The sequence below is a fragment of the Podarcis cretensis genome, assembly GCF_951804945.1.
Source record: "Podarcis cretensis genome assembly, chromosome: 7".
Classification (NCBI taxonomy): Eukaryota; Metazoa; Chordata; class Lepidosauria; order Squamata; family Lacertidae; genus Podarcis; species Podarcis cretensis.
Genome location: NC_137176.1, coordinates 25,553,875 through 25,575,879, shown reverse-complemented (window position 1 = coordinate 25,575,879; position 22,005 = coordinate 25,553,875). Strand labels below are relative to the sequence as shown.

The 22,005-nt window shown below is 49.1% G+C and overlaps 2 protein-coding genes across 3 annotated transcripts in view; one reads left to right on the top strand and one right to left on the bottom strand.

Moving 5' to 3' along the window:
• Positions 1–3,884, bottom strand: part of MYLK4 (myosin light chain kinase family member 4) — a 95,044-nt gene extending 91,160 nt beyond the window's left edge. The window contains exon 1 of the mRNA XM_079984969.1: positions 3,751–3,884. Within this exon, the coding sequence (XP_079841095.1) occupies positions 3,751–3,806 (56 nt within the window). The 5' untranslated portion in view covers positions 3,807–3,884. The remainder of the gene's footprint in view (positions 1–3,750) is intronic.
• The window catches only part of WRNIP1 (WRN helicase interacting protein 1), a 181,373-nt gene that overhangs the window by 17,074 nt on the left and 142,294 nt on the right, over positions 1–22,005 (top strand). For both annotated transcript variants that reach the window (XR_013841133.1, XM_079985004.1), the window contains exons 2-3: positions 1,563–1,754; positions 3,813–4,057. Coding sequence is in view for 1 of the 2 variants with exons in the window: in XM_079985004.1 (XP_079841130.1) it covers positions 1,563–1,754; positions 3,813–4,057 (437 nt within the window). In the remaining variant the exon portion in view is untranslated. The remainder of the gene's footprint in view (positions 1–1,562; positions 1,755–3,812; positions 4,058–22,005) is intronic.

Sequence of the window (22,005 nt, the reverse complement as noted above, 5' to 3'; positions counted from 1 at the left end):
ACACACTATTTCAATGGTCTGTAGAACAGAGTGGTAAAGTTGGGCTATCTTTGCTGCTTTCTTGACCAAATTAGTAATTATAATAATCTTTATTGGGGTCCAACGACCCATAACACATAACTTGGATTCAGAATAAAATGCAGATTCATACAGACAACCCCCCCCCCCCCCCGCCGCCAGGGAAGGGAGACCGAAGCGTTATTTGTTTAGTCATGGGTATGTTGATCTTTGATTCGTATGACTACTGAAAGAAACTTTGCCACAGCCACTGTGATATCATTGGACTTGTCGTCCAGAAGATATTTGATATAGGCTTCAGATTGACCCAGCCGATTTGCCAATACAGTGGTACCTCAGGTTAAGTACTTAATTCGTTCTGGAAGTAAGTTCTTAACCTGAAACTGTTTTTAACCTGAAGTACCACTTTAGCTAATGGGGCCTCCTGCTGCTGCTGCGCAATGCAATAAAATATGCTTCATGCGGTCAACGTCCTGAGAGCATACACAAATCCTATTTTGATAAGGAATACCTCTCAGTCTGCCATTTAACACTTCTGATGGGAATACATTTAACCTGCTTTGGTGAAAAGATGCCAATATGTTGTTGACCAAATCAAATTCAATCTGTTTTCCCCAGTTTCTTGTGGCTATTATTGTTGGTTTTTAATGCATGGGGAGGAGGACCTTTTTCCTATCAAAGGCAGTTCCTAGGGTAGTGATCTGTTGGGAGGGGTTACATACCAATAGGCCAGAGACAAAAGTGTTCAGCGTCACCTGTCTTTCTCCCCCCATAATCACATGCAGTTGGCTGCCAGGCAGAGACAGATGACTCCTGCCAAACCTCAAGCATCAGCCACTGAATAGTGCTGCATTATGATCTCTCTCGGGCAAAGCCTCTACATGTGGAATTTGGGTTTCCCACCTCCTTCCTGCTGCAGTACTCCCTAAAAAAGCTATTCCTGAAAGTCTGGGATCCTTCAATGCTGCATTTAATGCCATGTAGACGGCTGCAAGAGGCAAGAAATCTGCAGAAGTCCATGAGGCAAGCGATCTGCAGAAATCCAAGATGGCTGCCTTGTGTGAATGGTGTGCAGCTTTCTGCTTGCACAAATCTGCCTACCGATATCCGTAATAATAATGGAACTAGAGGCCAATGAGGATTTGGGCTTGTGTTTTGGAAACAGCACCTTGTGAAGCCACATGGCAATCTGTTTTTGAAAATGGAGAGGCTTTCTGAAGCCAGCTGGTGATAAATGGCCTGAGAGTCTGCTGTCCAAAGAGAAACCTTCTCTCCCACTGGCTAAAATAGCTCTTTGGATTCCCCTTCAGGGGATGGTAATTTTCGCACTCTCTTCCTGTCAGAATAATGTGTCCTTTTCAACTAATGCCAAATAGATTTTCCAATCAGAAAAAGAAAACGAGACGTTTTCTATCCCAAAACACTCCTTCGCTTCTTCACATCCCATTCACTGTTTTCCCCTCCCACTCTTCACAATGCCTTTTAGCCATGTCTTTTGAGTTCTCGGAGGAAAATCAACACCCTTGTGCTTTTCTTCCTTTCAGACCACCTTGGCTCACATCATCGCGAACAGCAGCAAGAAGAACGGCACACGGTTTGTGACCCTGTCGGCCACGAGTGCCAAAACCAACGACGTCCGAGAGGTCATTGCTCAAGCGCAAAATGAAAAGAGGCTCTGCAAGAGGAAAACGATCCTCTTTATCGACGAGATACACCGTTTCAATAAGTCTCAGCAGGTATCAATTGCTCCTGTCTCAGTAGGAAGTAGTCGGAAGGCCTCCCTTTGGAAATGAATGGCTTCTACACAATGTGGTTGCGCAATACTTAAATTGATAGGTTTCTAGCATCTTGACTGAGAGTCTGTGTGACATAGTGGTTAAAGTGTCAGACTAGAACTCTGGGAGGTGAGGGTTCAAATCTCCTCTCGGCTATGAAGCTCTCTAGGTGTATTTTAATTTTATTGTATTTTTAATCTTTTGTTGGAAGCCGCCCAGAGTGGCTGGGGAAACCCAGCCAGATGGGCAGGGTAGAAATAGTAAATTATTATTATTATTATTATTATTATTATTATTATTATTATTATGAGTCGTTGGGCCCGTCACTATCTCTTAGCCTAACCCACCTCACAGGGTTGCAGTGAGGATGAAATAAAATATAATGTCTCATCCTTTTTCTGAGGTTCTCTGTGTGACCTACATGGTGGGGTTATCCCATTTTTTATTATCTCTACCTTACAAGGTAGGGACGCAGGTGGCGCTGTGGGTTAAAGCCTCAGCGCCTAGGGCTTGCCGATCGAAAGGTCGGCGGTTCGAATCCCTGCGGCGGGGTGCGCTCCCGCTGCTCGGTCCCAGCGCCTGCCAACCTAGCAGTTCGAAAGCACCTCCGGGTGCAAGTAGATAAATAGGGACCGCTTACCAGCGGGAAGGTAAACGGCGTTTCCGTGTGCGGCTCTGGCTCGCCAGAGCAGCGATGTCGCGCTGGCCACGTGACCCGGAAGTGTCTCCGGACAGCGCTGGCCCCCGGCCTCTTAAGTGAGATGGGCGCACAACCCCAGAGTCTGTCAAGACTGGCCCGTACGGGCAGGGGTACCTTTACCTTTACCTACCTTACAAGGTAGATTAGAAATGAAAGAGAACAAGTGCCCTAAGGTCACCCAGCAAGCAGGAATCTGCCCCTGAGTTTGTTGACGTGCATTTGGCTTTCAAAACTAGAACCTAAACTTCTTCTAACCTATATTGAAACTACACGTCTGGCATCTCTTTGCTGACTGAATTGAGAGTTCATTTGCAGCATTAGGAAGACTACAGTCTAGTTTAAACCACAAGCTTTGGGATTAGGAAGTTGGCAAGCAGTCCAGCAGTTCAAAATACACTCCCACCCTGCGAATAAACATGCATATGCATCATCCCTAAGTCTGGGGGTGGGGTGAGGGGGAAGAGGCAGGGAAGCAAAGGCAATACTGACTGGATTTTTACATAATTTCTTACACTTGCATCTTAGAGTTTTCAGTCCTGCAGTCGAAATGGAATATGAGAACTCTGGGCACAAAGAGGTGTTGAAAGTTCTAAAAGATGTTTTGAATGATGGATTGCTGCGATGGGGAGATCTGAGTAAAATGTTCCATGAATTCCTAAAGTCGCATTTGAATTGTTTTCCACCAAAATATCAGAGTTACATGATTCTTTACGACCTCTCTGAATAATCCTTTTGGGGAGAAAGAGGCACAACGGACTCACTTTTGTCAGTTTAGCGTTGCAGTAATGATGAATATGTGAACACTTTGCCTCTGTATCTTGAACAGTAAAGCAAAAATTGCAGAAACTTTTTTCTTTTTTACACAACACATCCCCTCAACATACACTGTAAATGGTATGAATAAAGCTGCTATTACAGACCAAATTAAGAATTTGCTTAATATATGGCATGCAACTATGCACAGAAGGGGAACAGAGGTTGCCCCCCACCACTGCCACGACACAGCTAGAAGAATTTTCTTTAAGGGTCCTGGTCATTCCTGGGGAAGAGAGATCCTGGTTCTGTTGAAGGTAGAGGAAAGGAGAGATGCACTGCCATCTCAATGAAAACCACACACACCTTAATTATGTATGGGGGAAAACAAGAGCATCTAGTTTGGATTTTGGAAAGCTGCCAGCGAAACGTCCCAAACGGAACTGCTTCAGTCTCTGAGCGAACGGGAAATCGCAATTGCGATTGTGAATTAATTGTACTCACAGGGAATGCCTCAAGTTGTCGTTGATGGGGACCAGTTTCTTCTGCTTCCCTCCCATTTCCAGGATACCTTCCTTCCTCACGTTGAGTGCGGGACCGTGACGCTGATCGGGGCAACCACCGAAAACCCTTCTTTCCAGGTCAATTCGGCTCTTCTGAGTCGCTGCCGCGTTATTGTCCTCGAGAAGCTCTCAGTTGATGCAATGGAAGCTATTCTGATGCGAGCTCTCAAGTCCTTAGGGATCCAGATTCTAAGCCAAGGCGAGCAACCCGCTGGCTCTGTGAATGGCAGCAACAGCAAGGACTCTGAGTAAGTATGCTTTGCGGAGCGCAGCATGTTAACCCACACCACCCAAGGAATCCATTGACAGCCTGCCAGAGCAGGAGTGAGAAAGAGGTTATGGAGTGGTTAGGAGGGGGTGGGAATACTTTAAAAACTCCTTTTCATAGGGGAAAAGGATGCATGTATGCTCACCGTAAACGGTATAAAAAACCAATGCAAAGCTGTTTTCTTTCTTTCTTTCTTTCTTTCTTTCTTTCTTTCTTTCTTTCTTTCTTTCAACCCATGCTTTCCGGATTACAACAGAGAGCATTACGCTAGCTGTTGCAATTTCTGATTTGCCTGCAGGATACATTAAAGTGCACTACAGCTGGGGATTTGGTTTGGGTTTCTGTCTCATTTGTATGCCGTCGTTCTTGTTGCTGGCTACAAATGCATCATATAACAGCCAAGTGTCAGCCGAAATATCCCTTCTCTTCTTATCCTGAATCTCTCGATCCAAAATGTAATTGAGTGCTTGTTTGACAGCAAATCAAGCGGGGACAGAAGAATTGTTCCTGCATAACCAGTGCTGTATGTCTTTTTTTAAAAAAAAACCAACAAGACACAAATTACCCATTCAAAAATGCCAAACAATCTGGGGAAATAAGAGAAGTTCAGCTAAAAATATTCAAACCCTTCTGTTATGCTTTCTTCTCTGTCTCTAAACTCAGTCTAAAAGTTCTGAAGTCTACATGTAAGAGGGAAAGGCTACTTCAGATTGGGCATAAGGTCTTTGAAGCATATGGCCATAATCTAAAGGGTCATTAGTCATGTTCCTCCTCGCACGCCAGACAGAATTCATTACAGTGGTACCTTGGGTTAAGAACTTAATTCGTTTTGGAGGTCCGTTCTTAACCTGAAACTGTTCTTAACCTGAAGCACCACTTTAGCTAATGGGGCCTCCTGCTGCCGCCGTGCCACTGTATTATGGTACCACTGTATTATGTGTCTGCCTTGCATGGCGATAATGGGGGAGGAAGAGACCACACGCTGGTAAATTTCTCATGACAGATTTAGATATTGCCTCCAATCCATTGGGGGGGAAATGGGTGCTTAAGTCCCACGAATCAAATCAATAGGACTTAAGTAATTTGTAAGTGACCTGTACCTGTACAGTGGTACCTCGGGTTACATACGCTTCAGGTTACAGACTCTGCTAACCCAGAAATAGTACCTTGGGTTAAGAACTTTGCTTCAGGATGAGAACAGAAATCGTGCGGCGGCAGCGGAAGGCCTCATTAGCTAAAGTGGTACCTCAGGTTAAGAACAGTTTCAGGTTAAATACAGACCTCCGGAACGAATTACGTACGTAACCAGAGGTACCACTGTAACTAACTTTCTCTTGGAAGAAAACACTTCCGGTTCACTTATAAGAAAGAAAGCTAGGGGAGCATAAAGACCTCTCTTTTCTTCAGTTTTGATGTGACTTTTTTTTGCTCCAGTACATGCAAGTTCCTAACTAGATTGCATAAGTTAGGGAAATGTAGGAATTCTGTTTCCTTATTTAGGATGCTGGGTTTGTACGGCTGTTTATTCTTTTTGTTGCAACAGGGCATGAGCTGTGAGTGCGAAGTGTGGGTCAGAGCAGCACTGCTTCTCAGGCTTCATATAATTCCACAGCTGTGTTTACGGTGACTCATTGGATGGGTTTGGGGGGCTTTCATTTCTGGGTGGAATTTAGGTTGAAGGAACAATTCCGCCGCTTTCTTCCAAGGAATTATATTTCACTAGACCCTTGGTATGCATTGAGTAAATATTTGTTCTGTCAATGGAGACCAGACCTTAGGGATCAGCTTGGTGCTGTTTTTTATTTATTTATTAGAACCTGTTGGCTCACCAACTGGAGCCAGGTGTAAAATACTTTTTTAAAAAAAAACACAAAAACTCGTTTCTCATCAGGAGCGAGTTAAAGTTGATGTGTACAGCACTTGCATAATACTGCTAGCCGGGGGAAGTGGAAATATATTTATATATTATCCTTGTCGGTTCTGCCAGTTGGGTAAACATGTATAAACAGAAGCGCCGAAAGGTTAGCAGGGCTGGTCAAGGTCACATAATAAGCAATAGCCAGAGCCAAGAAATGGCAAGACTTTTTAGGTGCCCTTTATATGTTAGAATCAGTGAATGTGAGAAAAGCTCTAGTGGATCTGACCAAAAGCCTATCCAGTCCAGCATCGTGTTCTCACAGCGACTTGTTCTCTGGTTTCCCCCAGCAAATGATGTACCCCAGCCTTGACACGGCTTCATCCCACAATTCTGCTGCAGAAATGTTTATTTTTGTTTTATTAATTTATTAGATTTATTTACAGTGGTGCCTCGCAAGACGAAATTAATCCGTTCCGTGAGGCTCTTCGTATAGCGGTTTTTTCGTCTTGTGAAGCAAGCCCATTGACAGCTTAGCGGATTAGCGCTATTAGCGGTTTAGCGGCTTTTAGCGGATCAGCTGATAAGCGGCTTAGGGCTTAGGAAAAGGGGGGGGAGGGAAAAAACCCCGCAGGAACTCGCAAGACATTTTCGTCTTGCGAAGCAAGCCCATAGGGAAATTTGTTTTGCGAAGCGCCTCCAAAACGGAAAACCCTTTCGTCTAGCGGGTTTTCCGTCTTGCGAGGCGTTCGTCTTGCGGGGCACCACTGTACTGCCCTTAATCATAAATAGGATAAAAAACAAGTAAATAATTAAAACCAAACAGCAATCCAATTGCGCATGCACACACACACCCTCCCCACAGACACATGTAAAAGGCTGTAGGATATTTATCAGCCAAAGGCCTAGTTGGATCGGAATGTTTTCTGCCTAAAATATATATATAATGAAGGTCCCAGGTGGATCTCCCTGGGGAGAGCGTTCTACAAATGGGGAGCTACTACAGAGAAGGCCCGTTCTCGTGTTGCCACCCTCTGAACCTCACGTGGAGGAGCCACACAACGAAGGGCCTCCGATGATGAATGCAGGGTATATATGGGGAGAGGCGGTCTTTGAGGTCTTACGGTCCTGAGTTGTTTAAGAATTTAAAAGTCTGGCGCCTCCTTGGTGGGACCTGGATTTGTATATGAACGCAGGAGCAAAGAAAAGAACTGCCTGCGTGGAGGGCTAATGGCATGTCTTTGCACTCTCCATAAGAACATAAGAAAAGCTCTGCTCCATCTAGTCCGGCATTGTGTTCTCACAATGACCAACTAGATGCCCATAAGAAGTCAGCAAGCAAGGCCCAAGTACAACAGCCCTCTCCCACTTCTGGTTCCCAGCAGCCAGTATTCAGAGGCATTCAGTGATCCATGCGACGGTCACCTCCAGGCTTGACTACTGTAATTCGCTCTAGGCGGGGCTGCCCTTGAAGCTGACCCAGAAACTCCAGAGGGTGCAGAATGTTGCAGCGAGGCTCCTCACGGGGTCTCTGCCATGGGAGCATATTCACCCAGTGCTTTTCAAGCTGCACTGGCTCCCGGTGGATTACAGGGTCAGATTTAAGGTGCTGGTTTTGACCTTTAAAGCTCTTCACGGCCTAGGACCCTCATACCTACTGGACCGCCTCTCCTAGTATGCCCCATAGAGGACCTTAAGGTCCATAAATAGCAACACCCTAGAGGTCCCGGGCCCTAAGGAAGTTAGATTAGCTTCAACCAGAGCCAGGGCCTTCTCAACACTGGCTCCGGCTTGCCTGGTGGAACACTCTGTCTCATGGGACCAGGGCCCTGCAGGATCTGATTTCTTTCCACAGGGTCTGTAAGACAAGGTTGTTCCACCTGGCCTTTGGCTTAGAATCAGTTTGATTCCCTCCCCCTCTTTCTTTTTCCTTTCTCCTCCTGTGAAGAGGCTGCATCCTAATGTTTAAATGTTGTATTTTAATCTTGTTTTTTAAATTGTATTTTAATCAACTTGTTTTTATTATTGGTTGTTAGCCACCCTGAGCCCGGTCTTGGCTGGGAAGGGCGGGGTATAAATAAAATTTATTATTATTATTATTATTATTATTATTATTCAGAGGTTAGAGAATAGCCATATTGCTTGTAGCCATTGGGAGCATTCTCCTCCATGAACTTGTCAAATCCTCTTGGCAGCCATTTCTACGTCTTGTGGGAATTGATTCCACAGTTTAACTCTGCCGTGCGTGAAGGAGACTAGCAATATTCCAGTGGAGGTTTCCTCTTGTGCACTTAGTTGTAGTTTTCCTTTACCTTTTAGGTAACATGCCACCCTGAGGTCAGCTGGTGCAAGGTCCTAGGGTGTTTTTCTTGCCTGTTTATATTTTTGTCTCTAGGTATCACCGGTTACAAGGTACAAACATCAAGGCTTGGTGTCCAATTATGTCCCGTGTTAATTTGGGAGACTGGCAAAAATACGAAATAGTGCAAGTGTAAGATGAGAGTATAGGGGGGGATATATTCAGAGGTTGGAAAGTAGGTTAGTTTCCTGACTTGCAATTGTTACCTCATGTAGGATAAATGGGCAGCCGTAGAATATGGAAGTAGAAGAGGAAACTTAGGTATGTTTTAATATAAGGCTGAAGTACTCCGATCCTTTGTAATTACTAAGAAATTCTTCAAACCAGTAAAGAAAGAATAGTTTGTTTTTAGATTTTGATGCTTCTGCCCACCACAAAGTTGATATTAACAATTTGTTTTTAACTTGGATTCCATGCTGAGGAACAGGTGGTTTTCAAAGGCGCACATTTTTGTAATTACCACATGCAAATGATTAATAGGCATTCTCCCAGAAATATGAAGATTCTAGGATCCCTTTCAACACAGGATATCAGGGGAGGGAGGAATGTATTGCTTAAAGCACTGAGCTCTGTAAAATAGTATTGTGCTAAAGCAATTAATCATTTTTAAAAAAAAATTCTGGGGAAGTTCATTCTCAGTTTTTGGTGAATGCTAATTATTCTTCTGGCACCTGTTTGATCTCAGGCAAGTAAGTTCATAGTTTGTTTTGCTCCTCTAGCTGCCCAATCAAACGGGTACTATAATACTGGGTGTCAGAGCTGCCTCCAGGTCCCAGCTCACAGAGGACCAACGCTAGGCTGTAGTTATGTACAAAAGTCTTTATTGAGATTCAGTCTCCATTTTAAAGCCGCAGCGTGCAGCTCTACGTCTCGACCTTAGACCGGCGAAGTCCTGTCTGAGTCTCCTCCCCCTCCACACCAGTTTAAGACTCTCGCTTTGCTCCACCTCTTCCTAAATTCCTTTCTCCTCTGGGCCCTCCTGCCCGCTAGGGTCTCATCCTTCCTGGACTCCTCTGACGCTGACCCTGACGATTCTTGCCCCTCCTTCCGGCGGGCTTTAGGACCTGGTTCCCTATCCGGGCTACCTTCTGTGCCGCTCGCCTGTACCTTTGAACTTGGCGCGCGCGCCCAGCCTGCAACTTTCCTCTTAACCGTTAACTCGCTCTCCGATGGAGGCGTGGTCCACCCTGACTCATCTTCTCTCGCTGGTGGTGCATATGTGGGTTCTGACACCTGGGACTCCTCCCCCCCACTACGCTCTGGTGGGGAAGCTGGTCCTGATTTGCAACTGGTGCTCTGGGAGTCCCCGCTGGCCCCTTGCTTCTGGGGTGTCCCCCTTGGGTCGCCCCTTGTCCTGCCCATCGGCGCCCCCTTCTGTGAATCTTCCGATTCGCTGGAGAGGCTCATGGAATCTATCGAGCTGCTGTCATATTCTCCTACGCTGCCCTCGGATTGCTCCCCCTCGCTTTCCATCTCCTCTCCTCCCTGCGCTCCCGCTGAGTCCCTGACATCCATCCCCCCCTCGAAGCCCCCCTTCCCCCCTCCCCCTCTTCTGGCGTGGGTTCCGGGTGCTCCAATGCTATGGGGGTGCCTGCCGGATACCGGTCTTCCCCCCTGGCATGCTGCCAGTCCGTGACGGGTACATCGACGTCGCTCTCCTCCGCTTCCATCTCGTTGCCGGCGTGCTCGAAACCAGGATCCTCCCCCAACCCGTCCATGCCCCCTTGTTCCCCCATTTCCTCTGGGTAGTCTGCGTGCCAGGGCCCTCTGAGCAGTCTCCTGCGCCACTCCTCCTCGGGTTGAGTGTCCCACCAATAAGAGCGCTCCGCACCCAAGTCTGAGACCGACCCCTCCGGCGAGGTAGTCTCTGGAACCGTCTCCTCATCCGAGGAGAACCCCTGAAACGTACTGGCTGAGAGTGTGGGGGTGAAAAGATATTCATCAAAATAATCCTCCGGCATGGGCCTGTGTGGGAAGAGTGCGTGGAACTCGTCTTTGAGGTAGTGCTCCTCCACCGCATAGTACGGCACCCAGCTGTTGGCGCTGGCCGGGGCACCTTCCCTTGCGATGAGATATTCGACGCCCTCTTCCCCCCATCTCGAGTCCAAAATCTCCGTCACCTCGTTGAGTGGCCCCGCCCTCGGCGACCCCCCTGTCATGGGTGCATCTCTAAGCGGACTGGGAGCTGTTCCTGGCTCCTGAAACCTGTGAGGTGCCTTGTAGGGCGTTAGCACCGATCTATGAAAGACCGGGTGCATTCTGGAACCCTCCGGTAGTGTCAAACGGAAAGCCACTGGGTTGATCTGTGCCTCGACTAGGTAAGGGCCCAACTGCTTGTGTCCTAGCTTCTTCTTAGCTAAGGATCTGGCCGGCACTGCCTGGGCCGCTAACCAGACCCAGTCCCCTACCCGTATGTCCTCCCCCACTCTTCTGTGTTTGTCTGCTTGCATCTTGTATACGTGTTTTGCTAGGTCTAACTGTCTACGGAGCTGTTCATGGACCTCCTGTAACTCCTCTGCCAATGCCTCTGCTCCCTGTGGCTCCCCCTCCCCCTCTTTCTCTAAGCCCGGGAAGGTCCTGGGATGTCGCCCGTGGTTGGCAAAAAACGGTGTCACCCCCATGGACACGTGTTGTGTGTTGTTGTAGGCAAACTCGGCCAGGGGCAGATAGTCCACCCAGGTCGAGGGCTGCTGGTTGGCGTAACATCTCAGGTACTGCTGCATGACGGCGTTGACCCTCTCCGCTTGTCCGTTGGTCTGCGGGTGTCTTGCCGACGCTAGGTTGACCTTGACGTTCAGGATTCCCATCAGCTTCCGCCAGAAACTCGAGATGAACTGGCGCCCCCTGTCGGACAGGATAGACCGTGGCAGGCCGTGCACCTTGAACACGTGGTCTATGAACAGCTTGGCTGTCTGTTCCGCTGTGGCCACCTTCGCGCAAGGAATGAAGTGCGCCATCTTGGTGAACATGTCGACTACCACGAGTACTGCTGTTTTGCCCCTCGAGCTGGGCAGGTCAGTGACAAAGTCCAAGGCTACCCTCTCCCACGGTTCGGACGGGGTCTGTAGCGGTTCTAACAGTCCCGCCGGCGGTCTGTGTACTGGCTTGGCCCTTTGGCAGGTGTCGCACCTCGTGACGTAATCCGCGACTTCTCCCCGCATCTTGGGCCACCAAAAGTCTCTGGCTACTAATTCCACTGTCTTTTCCTTGCCGAAATGTCCGGCGCTGGGTGCGTCGTGTAGCTGTTGCAGTACTGTCGCGCGGAGTTCATCTCCCGGTACGTAGATGGCCCCCTTGCGGAGGAGCAGTCCGTCGCGTATCTGGAACTCGTCGTCCTTTGCCGTGCCGCTGCGCACCTCCTCCATCTTGGAGCGCGCGAAGGAATCTGTTCGCAGCTCGCGCCGTATCGCTTCCAGGTCTACTGTGGCAGAAGCGCATGCCCACGCCTTGGGTGCGAAAATGTGTTTGGCCGCTACCGGTGCTGCTTCCTCCAGATACTGCGGCTTCCTGGATAGCGCATCAGCCATGACGTTGTTGTCTCCGGGGATATATTCTATCCTGAAGTCGAAATCCGCAAAGAACTCCGCCCAGCGGATGTGTCTCTGGTTCAGGAACCGCGCCGTGCGCCAGTACTCCAGGTTCTTATGGTCCGTGCGAACTTGCACCGTGTGTTTGGCTCCGATGAGGAAGTGCCGCCACGCCTTGAATGCTGCATGAATGGCCAGCAACTCTCTGTCCCAGATGGTGTAGTTCTGCTCCGACTTGCTGAGTTTCCTGGAGTAGAAAGCACACGGCCTCCAATCCCCTTGCGGGTCTCGCTGCAACAGGACTGCCCCCACGGCCCTGTCGGAGGCATCCGTCTCCACCCTCATGGGCTTGCTGGGGTTCACATGCAGCAGTTGTTCCTCGGAAGCAAAAAGACGCTTGAGTTTCTGAAAGGACTGCTCCGCCTGCTCCGTCCAGATGAACTTCTTCTTCTTGGAGCTGAGGGTGTCCGTGATGGCCGCCGTCTGCATAGCGAAACCCTTGATGAACTTGCGATAAAAGTTAGCAAAGCCGACAAACCTCTGGACCTCCTTCCGATTGCGCGGGCTCTTCCAGTCCAGTACTGATCGTACCTTGGCACTGTCCATGGCGATTCCCTTGTCGGACAGCTTGTAGCCCAGGAAATCCACCTCCGTCATGTCGAACTGGCATTTCTCCAGCTTGGCGTAAAGCCTGTGCTCCCGTAGTCTTTGCAGGACTTCCTTGACATCTCCCTCGTGAGCCTCCTGCGATTCCGAGAAGATCAGAATGTCGTCCAGGAAGCAGACACACTTCTTGTAGAGGAGCCCCGCTAACACGTGATGCATGAATGCTTGGAAGCAGTGGGAGCCATTTTGTAAACCGAAGGGCATAACCCTATACTCATAGGTGCCCAAGGGCGTGAACATGGCCGTCTTCCACTCGTCGCCCTCCCGCATGCGTATAAGATTGTACGCCCCTCGTAGATCCAGCTTGGTGAAGATGCGTCCCTTCCTCACCGTCGCGAGCAAGTCGTCGATCTTGGGCATCGGGAAAGCCGTGGGCTTGGTTTTCGAATTTAAAATTCTGAAATCAACTACAAGCCTCTTCTGGGGCGTGTCCTTCTTCTTCACAAAGAACACAGGACTGCCCCCCACTGCTTTGGATTCTCGGATGAATCCCCGCTTCAAATTGTGATCTATGAACTCCCTGAGCTCTCGCAGTTCGTCTTCAGACATGGAGTACAGTTTTCCGGTCGGCAGCGTTGCCCCCGGCAGGAGGTCAATCTTGCAGTCGTAGGGTCTGTGGGGAGGCAGCTTGTCCGCTTCCTTCTCGCAGAAGACCTCCAAAAACGCCTTGTACTTGTCGGGTACCGCTTGCAGCATGCCCAGTTGTAGCTGTGGGTCATCCTCTTGCCCCTCGTCCTCCTGGTTAGTCATGATGCAATGTTCTGCGCAGTAGGAGGAGCAGAAGGTCAATTTACGCTGGTACCATGCCAATGCCGGGCTGTGCCTGTCCAACCAGCTCATGCCCAACACTATGGGCGTGTCTGACAGTTGGGTGACGTTGAAGCTGATGACTTCGCGGTGATTTCCAATGCGCATCACCATTGGCGGCGTTTGCTGTACCACCTGTCCCCCCAGCAATTCTCTGCCATCGACTGTCACTACTTTCAGGGGCATCGTGGCAGGCAGGAGCGCTATGCTATGTTGCTTGATGAAATCCACCCCCATAAAGTCTGCATTGCTACCAGAGTCAATGGTAATAGGCACTTCCATGGTGAGCCCATTGGGAAGCTGGAGTGTTGCGGTGAGCTGCACCACTGGTTTGGGCGGGAGGGGGTCTGTGGGCTGTAAGATTCCTGGGGACTGCTTTACTGATTCGTCTGGCTGGGCCCCAGCGGCTCTGCTTCCAGCCAGACTTCGTCGTTTCCCTGCTGCGGTTCCCTCTGCTGAGCTGCTTCTGTTACTTTTGCTGAGGCTGCATTGTGCTTGTGGAGCCTCTGGGGGCACTCTTTTGCCATATGCTGAGCACTTTCGCAGATGTAACACTTCCTGTTCCCTCTAGGAGGCTTCACCTTGGCTGCTCCCGGTGTTAGGGCTCTGGTTGCTGACTGAGCCTTGGCACCACCTATCTCCATCGGCTCCTCTCCCCCTCCCAGTGGAGGCGTGGATTGAGCGCGCGCTGAGTCTCTGGGAAAGAAAGGAGGTGCCCTTGCTGGCGTGCGTCCCCAACGCCCTTCATCTTTGCTCCAGGGACGTTCTTCCAGCCGCACCCCAATCGTCAGCGCCTTCTGGACCACTTCTTGAGTGCTCCGTGGCCTCTCCCCCCTTGCGATTTCGTCTTTCACAGCCCCGTTGAGCCCCTCCCAGAACAGGTCCCTGACGGACGCTGAGTCCTTTTCCCATCCCAGCGCGTTGACCAATGCAAAAAAGCGGGAATGATATTGCCTTACAGTGGCTCTGCCTTGTTTCAAACCGTGAATCTCTCTTCTAGCGACATCCACATCTATCTCTGATAAAAAACAAGCGTCCATCGCCTTAATGAAGGCTTTTGCGTTTTGGAGGGCTGGATCATTATCTCTCCACAGATTGCGCAACCACGCTTTAGCTTCTCCATGGAGATGCGTTAGTATGAAGCCTACTTTCTCCTGCTCATCTCTAAAGTCCTTCTCCAGCAACTTTAGCGCAAAAACTACGTCTGCTCTGAAGTTAGGATATTGCTGCAGACTCCCATCGAAATGCGACACCAGGCTCCCCCCTCTCTTCCCGAGCCCGATCCCTTCGGATTTGGCTGCCGGTGGCCCCTGTTTAGTCAACATTTCCAACCTGTTTTGCAGATCCTTGCAGACAGCATCTGATTCCTCTTCTCTCCTCCTTGCCGCTCGTATTTCTGCGTTAAGTTGTACCACTGCTTCTTGCAAAGCTGCCAGTCGTTCTTCTGTAGTCATCTTGTGCTGCTTTTGTGAGCTCGCGAAGCACCAATCTTCGCCCCTCGCTGCGTCCTCTCACGTTGCGAGGTTCTTTGAAATCTGAGACAGGACTTACTGTCAGAGCTGCCTCCAGGTCCCAGCTCACAGAGGACCAACGCTAGGCTGTAGTTATGTACAAAAGTCTTTATTGAGATTCAGTCTCCATTTTAAAGCCGCAGCGTGCAGCTCTACGTCTCGACCTTAGACCGGCGAAGTCCTGTCTGAGTCTCCTCCCCCTCCACACCAGTTTAAGACTCTCGCTTTGCTCCACCTCTTCCTAAATTCCTTTCTCCTCTGGGCCCTCCTGCCCGCTAGGGTCTCATCCTTCCTGGACTCCTCTGACGCTGACCCTGACGATTCTTGCCCCTCCTTCCGGCGGGCTTTAGGACCTGGTTCCCTATCCGGGCTACCTTCTGTGCCGCTCGCCTGTACCTTTGAACTTGGCGCGCGCGCCCAGCCTGCAACTTTCCTCTTAACCGTTAACTCGCTCTCCGATGGAGGCGTGGTCCACCCTGACTCATCTTCTCTCGCTGGTGGTGCATATGTGGGTTCTGACACCTGGGACTCCTCCCCCCCACTACGCTCTGGTGGGGAAGCTGGTCCTGATTTGCAACTGCTGCTCTGGGAGTCCCCGCTGGCCCCTTGCTTCTGGGGTGTCCCCCTTGGGTCGCCCCTTGTCCTGCCCATCGGCGCCCCCTTCTGTGAATCTTCCGATTCGCTGGAGAGGCTCATGGAATCTATCGAGCTGCTGTCATATTCTCCTACGCTGCCCTCGGATTGCTCCCCCTCGCTTTCCATCTCCTCTCCTCCCTGCGCTCCCGCTGAGTCCCTGACACTGGGGTTTTTTTTTTAGTTAAAAGAGTAATAGAATATATCATTTAGCATTATGGTGTATATTGGTAGTTTTCTAACACTGTTGCCAGGAACACATGGATTCCTTGCAGGCAGTAGAATCATAAATATAATTGTAGAGTTGAAAGAGGCCATGAGTCCCCTGTAATTCAGGAATCTTTTGCCCAATATAGAGCTCAAACCCATGACTCTGAGATTTAGAGCCTCATGCTCTACTGACTGAGCTATCCCACTACACAGGGGTTCCTTGGAAATGGCACCCAAAGGGAGAGACTATTACTCAGTGACTGAGCATCTGGTTTATATAAGGTCAGAGCAGGTAGCAATGAGCGTTCTTTCTTTGTCTCCCTGTGTGGTGTATATATCTAGTTTAGACATTACAGTGGTAAAGGTAAAGGTAAAGGTACCCCTGCCCGTACGGGCCAGTCTTGACAGACTCTGGGGTTGTGCGTCCATCTCACTTAAGAGGCCAGGGGCCAGCGCTGTCCGGAGACACTTCCGGGTCACGTGGCCAGCGTGACATCGCTGCTCTGGCGAGCCAGAGCCGCACACGGAAACGCCGTTTACCTTCCCGCTGGTAAGCGGTCCCTATTTATCTACTTGCACCCGGAGGTGCTTTCGAACTGCTAGGTTGGCAGGCGCTGGGACTGAGCAGCGGGAGCGCACCCCGCCGCAGGGATTCGAACCGCCAACCTTTCGATCGGCAAGCCCTAGGCGCTGAGGCTTTAACCCACAGCGCCACCTGCGTCCCACATTACAGTGGTACCTTGGGTTAAGTACTTAATTCGTTCTGGAGGTCCGTACTTAACCTGAAACTGTTCTTAACCTGAAGCACCACTTTAGCTAATGGGGCCTGCTGCTGCGCCGCCGGAGCACGATTTCTGTACTCATCCTGAAGCAAAGTTCTTAACCTGAAGCACTATTTCTGGGTTAGAGGAGTCTGTAACCTGAAGCGTATGTAACCTGAAGCGTATGTAACCCGAGGTACCACTGTATACCAAAGGCAAAATTGCCCGGGGCCATTACCAGTTGTACTAAGGACAAACCTACCTATGTGCTGGTCCCTGCTTCAAAGAACATGCTTGCTGCTGGTTTTCAAATCCACTTGCAAATAGTGTGTTCTGGGTACTGACACTTTTTTAAAATAATAATAATAATAATCTGGCTGCTTTGGCAGCCATTTCTCGCCTGGGGAAAACTTAATATACAGTCATACCTCAGGTTACAGACACTTCAGGTTACTGGAATGTGTTACTTCTGGGTTTTGGCGGTCGCACATACACAGAAGCGCTAAATCACGCTTTGCGCATGCACAGAAGCGCCGAATTGCAACCCACGTGTGCGCAGGCGCGGGTTGCGAACATGCACCCTGCAGGGATCACGTTCATAACCCGAGCGTCCACTGTACTCCTTTTCATGTTATTTTGCATGGACTTACTCTATTTTATTGTATGTCGGAAAACATATTTTATAGTTTTAATGCATTGGAATCCACCTTGAGAACTTGGGTTAGTGGGCCAGGTATAAAGGATACAAGTAAACTGAAGTCCCCTCTCCCTTTGTGCAGTAGCTTGCTTGAGTCACCTAAAGCTATTCTGCTTGCAGCACGCTGTTGGCAGCAGGGAGAAAAGGGCGCGTAGTCCCGCCTTCAGTTATTTGCAGCTTGGCAGCTTCCTCTGGGAGACACCCTGGTAGGAATCCCAGGAGGAATTCTGTTGGCCTGTGCCAGGTAATCCTATTATGACTGTATTCTTGTATATCATGGTAGCAATCGTTCTTCACAATGCGCCTCTATATCCAATTACATGGAAAGATAGTAGCCCTTAGGCCAAGAACATGTGTAGGCATGAAATGTACGTATAAAACAATGTCAGAGAGTTCTGAACAATCTGCAAGATGTTCTGAACAGTTCTGTGCGGGAACAGATCATATAAAGATTGATTGTTTAAATGGTCTCTCGCAAGAAAATCTCCCAGCACATTTCTCTAAGTACATAGGTGAGCTATAGACAGTGTTACAAACTCAGATATACAGTGGTACCTCTGGTTACGTACTTAATTCGTTCCGGAGTTCCATTCTTAACCTGTAGCTGTTCTTAACCTGAAGACCACTTTAGCTAATGGGGCCTCCTGCTGCCGCTGCACCACCGCTGCACGATTTCTGTTCTCATCCTGAAGCAAAGTTCTTAACCTGAGGTAATATTTCTGGGTTTGCAGAGTCTGTAACCTGAAGTGTATGCAACCTGAAGCGTATGTAACCCGAGGTACCACTGTATAGGCTAATTGCCAATAAGCCTAGGTTATCGTCGCGACAACTAAATGTCTAGGTGCTATTTTTGTGATGAGATTTTATTATAATTATTATTATGGATGGGGGTGAACCATGTGCTCCTTGGAGGAAAATGTGGGATATAAATGCAATTAATAAACTCTTCTGCTTAAGAATGCTGGAGGGGCCAGCAAGATGGAGATGTCAGTCGCAAATCTGGAATCCAGAGATATCCATGTGGTTACAGTTGGAACCTGTGCCAGTTAAAAAACGCACCTGGCTAATTTCGAACGCCACCTATACATGCATTACCTGTCATGTGTTTAGCTGGGAGCCTGTGTCTGTATCTGAGGTGGTGAAATCTTGTGGTTTTTCAGACCCAGCCACCCAGCCTGTGAGATGTGTTTACTTTAGGCTGTTCATTAACTCCTAGAATCAGGTTGACGTTCACACACGCATCCTTTCTTCTTACGATGGCTACTAGCTTTTCATTTTGCTTTTTGGATTAAATCTGTAGGAAACCTTCTTCAGCCCCGAGGGCCACATACTCTTCTGGGAAAACCACCTGGGGGCCAAAATGGCCAAAGTAACAAATGTAAATTTTAGCTTTGAGCAGTAGCCTACTTTCTCGCCACACTCACACATCCCTCTTTATCCTCCACCCAGGCAAGCAAGAAACATTCTCAGTGTTCAAGGACACATTCCAACTGAGGGGAAACCACTCAAAGTGGCTGGGGAAAGGGTTGTGGTCTAGGAGGAGTCCCAAGGCCCCTGGAAGGGCAGATTTGGCTCCTGGGCCTGTTGTTCCACACCCCTGCTGTAAATTCCACCACAACACTTCACATTCCCAAGCACCCATGTTGATATTTTGTGGATAAACGCACTTCTCTAAATGACTGATTTGTTTATTGAAGGGTATAATTAGATCAATTCAAAACGAATCCCTTGACTTCTCTAGCCGCTTGATAACCATTTAAAGAAAACGACCGTAAATCCTTCAGTGAATGAAGTGCGGAACCTCTGGCAATCCTGGGTTTATGTGCAGTGCCAACATACTCCATAAGGAATTGCTGTCTGTTTCAGTCTCCCCGCACTAATCCCCGTTGGATAAAAAGGGCAATGAGTCAATGAGCTGGAAACAGCACAGGTTGAAGTGCTGTACGTGCCAGATTCTGAAGCGTGGCAACTCCTGCCCTTGAAAAATAGGTTGGCTGTGTTTCTGTATTCGCAAAAATGTTAAGGAGATGGAACCACCATTTGGTGTACTACACCATTTGGTGTAGTAGTTAGAGCAGGGGTCAGCAAGGTTTATCTTGCCTGGGCCGGATTGGTCCCATGGAGATCCCTCTGTGGGCCGGATTGTGTGAGCGTGTGTGCCTGTGATTTTCGGCGTCTGCGCATATGTGATTTTCGGAGTCTGCATCTGTGCAGACACAATTTTCAGCACCGTGGAAGCGAGTTCCCACACTACGCTGTGCCAGTTTAGCGCAGCGCGTGAGCAGGCAACTCAGTTCGGGGGCAGCTCGGGGGCTAGTCAAACAACCTCCGCGGGCCACTTCTGGCCCATGAGCCTTAGGTTGCTGACCCCTGGGCTAGAGTGTTGGTATAAATCTTCATTTCTCCATGAAGCTCACTGAGTAATCTTCAGCCCACCTAGGGAAGTTTTTAATTTTTGATGTTGTGTTGTGTTTTTACTATTTTTGTTGGGAGCTGCCCAGAGAGGCTGGGGCAACCCAGTCAGATTTGCAGCATATAATTAATAAATTATTACAGTGGTAACTCAGTTTACGGGACGCAGGTGGCGCTGTGGGTTAAAGCCTCAGCGCCTAGGACTTGCCGATCGAAAGGCCGGCGGTTCGAATCCCTGCGGCGTGGTGCGCTCCCGCTGCTCGGTCCCAGCGCCTGCCAACCTAGCAGTTCGAAAGCACCTCCGGGTGCAAGTAGATAAATAGGGACCGCTTACCAGCGGGAAGGTAAACGGCGTTTCCGTGTGCGGCTCTGGCTCGCCAGAGCAGCGATGTCACGCTGGCCACGTGACCCGGAAGTGTCTCCGGACAGCGCTGGCCCCTGGCCTCTTAAGTGAGATGGGCGCACAACCCCAGAGTCTGTCAAGACTGGCCCGTACGGGCAGGGGTACCTTTACCTAACTCAGTTTACGAACTTAATACGTTACAGAAGTCCATTCTTAAACCGAAACCATTCTTAAACTGAGGCGTGCTTTCCCTAATGAGGCCTCCCGCCGCTGGTGCCCTTCCACCGTTCGGATTCCGTTCTTAGACCGAGGTAAAGTTCTCAAACCGGAACACTATTTCTGGTATTGCAGAGTTTGTAAACTGAATCATTCTTAAACAGGGCTCTTCTTAAACCAAGGTACCACTGTATTATTATTACCTTACATGACTGCTGTGATGATAAAATGGAGGTGATCATGTAGCCCAACAGGAGCAACTTGGAAGAAGGCGGTGATAAAATGGATGAGTGAAAGAAACAAATGTGATAATTGCAAGTGACATCTTCTACAACAGAAATTGAAGTGTGTGGGTTTTTTCCTTGGGGGCATTTCTAAATCACTGGCAGCGGTATCTCCAGTGCTGATAGATTCTGTAAATTGAAGGCCTGTTCTCTCCTCCCTCCTTTTAATCTGACTTTTCACAGCAATACTAACACCTCTTTTCAAAATCTGTACATTCTGCTATCTTTATGGTCAGCTTGAGGCAAATGGTTGTGGGGCCTGCAGGCATCTTTCAACACCAATCTTTGGGTTATTTTGTTATTTAAGTAGGGTAAGCTGTTATGGAGAACTCAAGGCAGCTGTCGAAGGCAGCAGGTCTCTGTCTGCCCTTGAGGGAAGCAGGACATGACATCATCATGTTGCAAATTGCTCTACAATTTTCTACTGTTCGGTTAAAGTAAATTTTGTCCTTTAACCTGCCTGATGCTTCCTGATATTGAACTTTTTTTCTCCTATTTTTTTTAAAGCGTTCACATTGTTGCTCATGTTTGTGCTACTGAGTTTCACATGGGGGGGGGGTGGCCAAACCCTGATTTTGAACCCGTTGTAGTCTTGCTTTGGTTTGCATCCAATACAGCAGCAAGGATTCATGCTGGCACAATGGTGTAGCAGGAAACCCCGCCCCCCCCCATCATTCAGTTTGTACAAACTTCACACACACTCACACTCACACACTACATTCGCTACGCTTCTGTTATAAATTCATAGAAAATCAACCATGCATCGGATTTGCACTGTTCTACGCAGGTGGCGCTGTGGGTTAAAGCCTCAGCGCCTAGGACTTGCCGATCGAAAGGTCGGCGGTTCGAATCCCTGCTGCGGGGTGCGCTCCCGCTGCTCGGTCCCAGCGCCTGCCAACCTAGCAGTTCGAATGCACCTCCAGGTGCAAGTAGATAAATAGGGACCGCTTACCAACGGGAAGGTAAACGGCGTTTCCGTGTGCGGCTCTGGCTCGCCAGAGCAGCGATGTCACACTGGCCACGTGACCCGGAAGTGTCTCCGGACAGCGCTGGCCCCTGGCCTCTTAAGTGAGATGGGCGCACAACCCCAGAGTCTGTCAAGACTGGCCCGTACGGGCAGGGGTACCTTTACCTTTTACCTTTACTTTTATTTTACTCCATGAAGGAAGGACTACAAAATGGGGAAGGTTTGATACAGGGCAGCCATAATCCCTTCACCATCCCAGCACATCCACAGGAGCCCTGCCCAGTTGCTATGCCAACCCTGATGGTCCTAGACAGAAGACAATCAAGATCACAAAGAACTTGCATATGGGAATGGATTCAGCAAGGACTGGAACAAAGGACAATGATCAGATCTTCCCTCAGGGGGCAGGAAACTGTGACTACCTTTTGTCTTCAGAAAAATGACTCATGGGGAGGAGGAGAAGGGAACCAGCCAGGTGACAGGACACTCAGGTTCCCACCACAACTCCTCCCTCAACCCCTCCTTTCTGTAATGTATGCATGATGTTTCTGGGGGTGGGCTTGACCTAGAGGATGGGAATTTCAAAAGTTTTTATAAGGTCTTGCACACCATTTTTCTGTGTCTTTCCTCTCACCTGCAAGTGAGGGGAGCACCCTGTTGCAACAGTCAATAAAGGCCAA